Source organism: Buceros rhinoceros, unplaced genomic scaffold (genome assembly GCF_000710305.1).
Source record: "Buceros rhinoceros silvestris isolate BGI_N320 unplaced genomic scaffold, ASM71030v1 scaffold5903, whole genome shotgun sequence".
Classification (NCBI taxonomy): domain Eukaryota; kingdom Metazoa; phylum Chordata; class Aves; order Bucerotiformes; family Bucerotidae; genus Buceros; species Buceros rhinoceros.
In genome coordinates, this window is record NW_010401695.1 from 22923 (window position 1) to 30534 (window position 7612).

A 7612-nucleotide genomic window follows, 5' to 3' on the forward strand; every position below is an offset into this window, starting at 1 on the left:
GATTAACAAGCCCAATCACCAGCTCAACTTTTACTACCTGCTTCCAGCCCCATACCTTATCTGCCACTTCTACCACTGGATCCATCTTCCTTTCCAGCACTGTTTTTTCTGCTTTAAAACTACTAACCGAGCTGCAGCCTCTCTAATTACCCTCAAGATGCTTTCCATCACAAGATCAAAAGTGCTTCCCACTTGGACAAAACCAAATGATTCAATTGCAAAGCCTACTCCTTTTAAAGAGATCTCTTCTTTTTGGCTCAAGGACTTACTTCAGACATTCCTATGGCTTGTCTAAAGAAGAAACATTTTAAAATAAAACACTCTCCCTGTAGAGAGGTATTTTTGTGGTGCCTTTTCCATTGGCACTGAAATTAACAGCAAAAGGGTACTTAGCACCCAAAAAGAACACACACTTAACTAGTTAACTTTAAATTTCCACCAACCAAATGATTTTGCATCTGACACTTACTCATACATACCTCTAAGAACCATTAATCTGATGAGGCCACAGAAACTTCCCAAATGCCTTCTCACACCTTCTTCTCCATACCATGCTCCCCAACTTTCCATACACGCCTTAGGCCACATTACTGAAGTTCAGTGCAGTTCTCGGTGACATGCACACAGCCTAACAGCGAAAATGCAGCTGGCATGCAAAGAAAGTTCCACACTTCCACTAGTACACTTTGAATTTCCATGAATCTGTTTGCTCAGAAGCAAACCCCTTGTGTAGACACATTTGTACTCTAACAGGGATCAGTTTACCCACACCAAGCTACTCTCATTCCTACGCTGAATTCTTCCATCACTGAAGGCTGAGGGGATGGCTACAAGAAGAAACACGTTGTCATGGGGGAGATACATGGAGGTTGCCCAGAGTTAGCAGGGAGGGACACAAAACGTTCCCACTCACTTGAAAAGTGCAGAACAAGTCAAAGCCATTCATGAGCCACAGCCTTACAGTGGCATTCATTAAAAAACAACCAATGAGTTTTCCACCTCTAGTCCAGTCTCCTCATGCCTTTCTTCTATGTCTTCTTTCTTTAGTTATTTAACCTTATTGGTTCCGCAATATTTGTGACAACATACCCTGCCCTCTATTACCACATAGCAAACAGTATCAGTATTCTTAGTGGAATTTTAAAGTCATTAGGTGTGCTTCTAAGTCATTATCCAACAAACCTATTTGAAAAACTAACATGAGTGAAGTTAAAAGTGAGTTTCTGTTTGCACTTTAGCACCAAGTCATTTCAAAAGTAATTCTTTAGAATGACACCCTACTTGGCAAAAGAGCTCCCTTTCAGTAACCATTAAGATACCCAGGGCCACTCTCCCAGACTGGACTGGAGGGCACTCAGAGTGACAAGACAGCTGCCTAATAAGCCCTCCTAAACTCTAAGCCTGTTACTGTCTGCTCTGGTTAAGAGGAAAATGGCTTGTATCAAGTTTAAAAAGCTGCATCTCAAGTGGCTCGCAGCAGACCTCCTCTCAAAGAAGCACATCCTAGCCTCCAGTATCAGTCTTTTCCTTCCACACTTGACACAGGGGTCAATGAAAAATTGTCTGGTAGGTTTCAGCAGTGAAGAGATTACAAGAGTTACCCTTTTCTAGGGTTAAAAAAAAAAGAAATCTCTTCTACCACTTAGTGGCTTCCAAGCATTGACAGTAACGTACATGAATTTCTTCATCCTGACACTACTTCCTTTGTCATCTCCTGTCACAGAATATGGGAAGCAACAAGGTATCTTGTTTTCCCAATCACAGACAAGCAGGTCACGTTCTTCATTCCTGAATCACGAGACCTCTAGAAAGTGGTTCCTTTCCAAACTATGTCTGTCTCTCGCCTTTAGCCCTTCACACTTGAAACTTCATAGAGAAACACACAGCTGCCTCTATCTTCAGACAGGCAGACTGCTCTTTTGGCTTCCATTCAAGGGCTTACTCGTGCTTTAGTTAATAACTCTTCTCTGCAAAGGTGTCAGATCTTGGAACTCGCCTCCATCCAGGGGACTCACATTTTTTTTACACTCCTGCATTGCAGAGGTGGGGCATTAAAAGCCATCCCAGTGTAACTGAGTGGGCTCATGTTTGTAAACAGTTTTTCTTTTCTTTTTCTTCTTCTACTTAGATATTCATACCTATTGCCCAACACCTGTGTACCAATCACTTTTACTAGGACTTACAATCCTTAACTACATTAGGTGAGCTCTTAAGCAGTACTTAAGATATCTAGAGTTCTTCACATTAAAAGTTCTTCCAGTAACTCCTCAAATCCCTTTGACTCTCAGTGGAGTGTTATTACTAAAACAAAAAAAATTGCAAACTGCCTTTCCTTCATTCTAACCAGACTGTCACTCAGGCCACATCGTGTGCTCTGCACATTAGTAGCAGTTAATCTATAAAAATTAATTAATATCTGTGTCATGTGAGAAGTATTCACATTTTCAGAAGTTAACTGAACACTAACAGACAATTTGCTATAGGTCTTCATTCCAATCCTTCCACTTCTTGAAGCATCTTACCAGTTCCATCATCTGCATCACTCTGACCAGTCTCCCAAATCTCTGATTTTGTCCCAAAGCCATCAGTGGCTGAAGACTCCGTATAGTCTGCAGGGTTAAATGTCCTAGAGTTTTAAAAGTTAAAAAATGGAAAGAATACATGGGTCATTCAATGAACACAAGTGTCATAATTTTTAGCTGAAGTTGTATTAGATTCAACATTTCGATTTCCACATAATTTATCTAGATAGTTTTGGTTTCAAATGAAATTTTTCCTCTATAAGCAGACACAGATAAAAAAGGGAGAAAAGAGAAAAGAAGTAAGACAAGAAAAAAGTGAGGAGACTGGAAAAAAAGGAACTGAACCAAAATAAAAATTCCTGAAAAAGCAATTAACAGCATACCTACTCCTCCCACACTTATAGAGCAGGTGTACAAGGTTAAGCCCCATAGTTTAGGTGTACAAGGGTAAGACCCTCTCAGCTGACAGTTTCTCAGCAGGTGGCTGACTGATGAGAAACCAGTATCATGTCCTTTCAGAGCACCAGACCTGTGCAGGACAGGAGTCGGACCATCAGTAACGTTATTTCAGAACGTACTGCTGACACCAATGCCAAAACACAGACAGATGCAGGTAAGAGGTGAAAAAGGATTACTGGAGAAAAACCTCTTTTCAGTTTATCACTTACAAGTATGAACAAGAAGGATTATTAGAGAAGTAGAATGAGCCTTCTGTTCATCCTGACATCACTGATATTACATGAAATGTCATCAAAGGCAAACACCGAGTGAAAGCAGTGGACGCTACATGTCTATGAAGCAAGTTATTCCAACAAAACTGAGAACAAACTTTAGAGCTGCTGAGTAACTTCTTTTGATTCTGTTTCAGGGTTCACATATGTCCAAACACTTGAGGCATGAAACCTCAAGAAGAGGAGAAAGTTTATAATCGCTAGGCTTTCTGATTTCATGCAGACCTTGCACATTCTACATTACACTGAAACAAATCTATGTTTAAATTGACCTAGGACTATACACACCACACAGATCTTTCAGCCTCCAAGGCACTATGTGGCTGCTACTGATAGGTACAAATAGGTTCTCCGAGTCTGAGATATTAACATTGAGTGAACAAACATTAGGTTTCCATAGGTGTGTCTAGTTAGAAATACTGGTTTAAGACAAAAATAATCTATTTTTTCTGGATTGCCTTGGGAATTTTTGCACCCATATTTGTTTATCAAACATACAGCAATATTAACACATACAGTGGCAATTTTGTCAATTAATATTGCCACAGAGTTTGATCCTTGCCAAAATCTGTGCTCTGCATGTTTCTTACCCCATGCCTTGGGCTGAAAACCTCCCCGTTCCTCTCCCTCTGCCACGTCCAAACCCTAGGAGAGAAAACACCATTTAACAGCAACAGCAGAGGGGCTGCCTCTGTCACATTAGAAAATACTACGGTTGAAGAAGAAAACTACTGTAGTTAAATATCATGTACCTCCCAAATTCCCTCAGAGGAGAATTCATTTCTCTAACAAACACAAGTAAGCCACAGTTCATCTAACGCTATGCATTTCAGAGGGACTTGGAATTCTTTGCTATCTTTTCTGTATCTACTTCATTTGAAGTGGCTCCAGATGCGAAGAAGAGGACTCACCTAAAAGACCCATTTCACACGAGACTGCTATTGCCAGATCATTGACATCGTTCCACATTTCGTCTACTTCCTCACTCTTGCCTAAGATGTTCTAGAATCACAGTCTCCCTGTGCACCCTGATCTCTCAAGAAATCCTGTCACTCCTTGTCTGTCCACCCCTACCCTGCTGTGCTTTTGACAATCTGGGACCACACATTCCTTCTGCTTCCCCTTAATGATATTTACTGACATGATTATTCACTTCAAATTACTCAGCTTCCCTTTTATCACCCGCAAGAATATTCATATCTATTTTCACAAAAACAAATACTTGATGCCTCCAATTTTAGTTACCAGCCTCAGTTTACAAGCTTCTTGATACAGCGAATGGCTTTATTTTTGCATGTTCCATAGTGCCAACAAGGCATGAAAATTTTTGTTTTACTTAACCATCCATAAAGCCCAGGCTGTGTAAACTGTTGGAAACAGTTGGAAACTTCTTACATGCAGCATATTTCTACATAGATTTCCCCCCTCCTGCTTTTCTAGGACCGCAATATCTGAGACTTTTCTAGTTTGTTGGGTGTTTTGAGGAAGACTATGAATATTATTTTGTATTACAAGAACAGGAGGAGGTCAAGAGCTGCAGAATGAGATCGGTCATGTTTACTGTAATGACAAAATTCTGTGGTAATTATAAGTCACCAAGCAGCTACAAGTTTACCAGAGCACAAAAGTTATAATCCTAAGTCACCAATACACTGGTTGTCCAAACATCAGAATTACCCATGACAGGTTGTTTGAATTTGGATCAAAATTACCCCTTCTTTTCAGGGAACCACCTGAACTGAGTAAGAGCAGTAGCTTCAGGACATGGCAAAACTAGTTTAGAAGTTCCTATTTTAATGACTTTTCTTTTCCTCCCCTCACGTTGTTCTTGCCCTTGCCCTAGGTTCACTGTCCAAGGGTTAAAAGACATTTCTGGATCTCTAAAATGACTATTGCCTACATTTTGAAGGACTTCTTAGAAGCATCAAAATAGCAGGACAGCTTTACTCACATTTTGATGAAACAGTTTACCTACATCCTATACAAGATGACAACTGCTAGCTACAGAGGAACCATGGAAAACTGTGGAGGAACGATTCCTGTCCGGCAACACACAGTATTTTGGTGGGACAAGAACTCCCAAGAACAGAAATCTGACGCTACGCCAGGCCTGCTATCCCTACATTTTCTCCTCTTTGCTCTCTTTTCAGGATTGGTTGGAGAGAGGACAGACAGAGGTTAGGAAAGAGGTTAACGACAGCTGCAAACCAGTAATCACCACGCCTCTGCAGGAAGCCCTTGTGCGAAGCTGTGCTCTTTGCTCTGCCATAAACAACAGTGCCCCAGACCCTGCTGCACCAGCTGATTGTAACTCAGCCTCTGAATCTCCTTGCTCTACCTAGTCTACTGCTTCCTCCACCTAAAATCTCTCCTGGAAGCTGATCTGTGACATGACGAGGTCACAGCTCTCAGGTGCACAGATGTCACTGTACTCCAAATTAGCTTTCTGCCCAGTAAATAATTTTAAGAGTAGAACCACTAAACATCTTGTTTGGGGACACTGAAAGGACCATCTCTGTAATAAATTTACTTCCTACAAGACCGAGTAAAAGTTGCAAATCACAGAAACATTCAAGCAGAAATATTTTTGAGTAAAGCAGACAGTAGGTACACAGAGATTAGCTGGAACTTCTACCATGAAAGAACAAAGAGGTTTTAGAAGAGGAGTTAAGTCTCCCCAGCCTCCCAAGGGCAAATGCCTGAAAAAAATGACTTTAGCATATTACACAGAAGATGAAGTTTCAGCCAGCGAGGCATATGGAAGATGCCATACCACCACGGGCACGATAAACTACTGGAGAAAAACAGCAATTAGCGCCTCCACCAACTGTAGAAATTGCGAGAAAGAAATCATACTGTTCCTGAAGTTCCACGCGCAGTCTTAGACAACTAGCCAGCAAGGGGGTTTTTTTCAACACCCTTTTATACCTTTTTTATACCCAGATCACTTTTAAAGCTAGCCCTGAAGTAGAATTTCAAGTGGATTCTCTTAACTTCATAAAGCTGCGTCTACGTTGTCACAACTGAAATTAACTCTAATCAATAAACACATCAAAAACCATTCTAATGGAGACAAAAGAGAAATACCAAACCAACAAGTTTACTGAATGCACTAAATTCAAAGCTAGAAAATACACTTACGAAGAACTAATTCAAAGTATGGGACAGAGAGTACTCACCACTGAAAAACCACCCTAACTTGGACACAGAATCTCACACATCATGGTCTTTAACACAAGATGACAGTGGGAACGACTGATACTCTCTCACACACAACCAGATCGCTAACATAACTCTTAAATTCTCATGCTAAGAAAGTTATTTCTCTCAGCTGCCAAAATTAAAATACAGCCTTAAGACAACTAGAAGGCATGGTATTCTAACACAGAGAAGTTAGTCATGAAGAAACTATGAATGCCCATCAGGTATTTGTAAACTTTTGATGCTTTTTAACAGTGACTAAAAGGACAGTGAGCAAACAGGACTTCACACTGCAGTTCAGAACTGGGACCCAAATTCTAAGCATGCGATCCCACAGTAGCTGAAACCCATCTAAATCAGAATTACTATAGCCAAGTCTTCCTCATCTCTGATCAGAAGCTCTGCTTTCTTTACTGCACTGACCATTCTGCATGCACCAGTGAGTGAGCACAAAACCTCTATCAGAAAACAAAAATATTAGTTCACTTTTGGATCAGCTCTCTGAACCAGTTGCCTGCTTGCTAAATGCCAAAAAACTAGTCAGCTTTACACCAGGATAAGTCACCAAAAATACTTTTTGTCCTCAACTACCATGCTGCTTCCACTCTTTTTTGTCTTTTTTGGTTTAGTTAGTTTTAAACTTCGATCAATGCTCTGATACAGTTCAAATGCACCAGGAGACAGAGAAGACCAACTCTTCCCATCAGTAATGTCAGTTGATACTTGTAACATAAAAAGTACAGCTTTAACACTACTCTTAAAAGTTGTGTATATATGGTGTAGATGACGAATATTTTTTTTTTTTGCAACAATTTACAATACTTTTTTTCCTTTGGTAATTCACAATCAGCCATTCTTCTATCAACTTTTTTATCTACCCACTAAAAGTAGCTCATTAAACCTTCTAGTGAGTCTAAAGGAATAGATTTTCTTACAATCAACCAGCATGTGCAGCATGAAAGCAAATGACAAACATCAGCCAAAGAACAAAATTACTGCCCTGCCTCACATAAACCCTCATAACATTTGTTCACATTCCTTTACACTTGAATCTACAAACAGCCTAAAGTATTGAGGCAGCATCGCTTACTCATTTCTGTTCCAGGAAACCAGGACTGGGGAACTACGTTTAAAGCCAATTCTGATCAACATTCCTGC

The 7612-nt window shown here is 40.3% G+C and overlaps 1 protein-coding gene across 1 annotated transcript in view; it reads right to left on the reverse strand.

Moving 5' to 3' along the window:
• The window catches only part of LOC104490110 (ubiquitin-associated protein 2-like), a gene marked incomplete at both ends in the record, with an annotated part of 40445 nt that overhangs the window by 22115 nt on the left and 10718 nt on the right, over window positions 1-7612 (reverse strand). The window contains 2 exons of the mRNA XM_010132356.1: window positions 2523-2626; window positions 3844-3898. Of these exons, the coding sequence (XP_010130658.1) occupies window positions 2523-2626; window positions 3844-3898 (159 nt within the window). The remainder of the gene's footprint in view (window positions 1-2522; window positions 2627-3843; window positions 3899-7612) is intronic.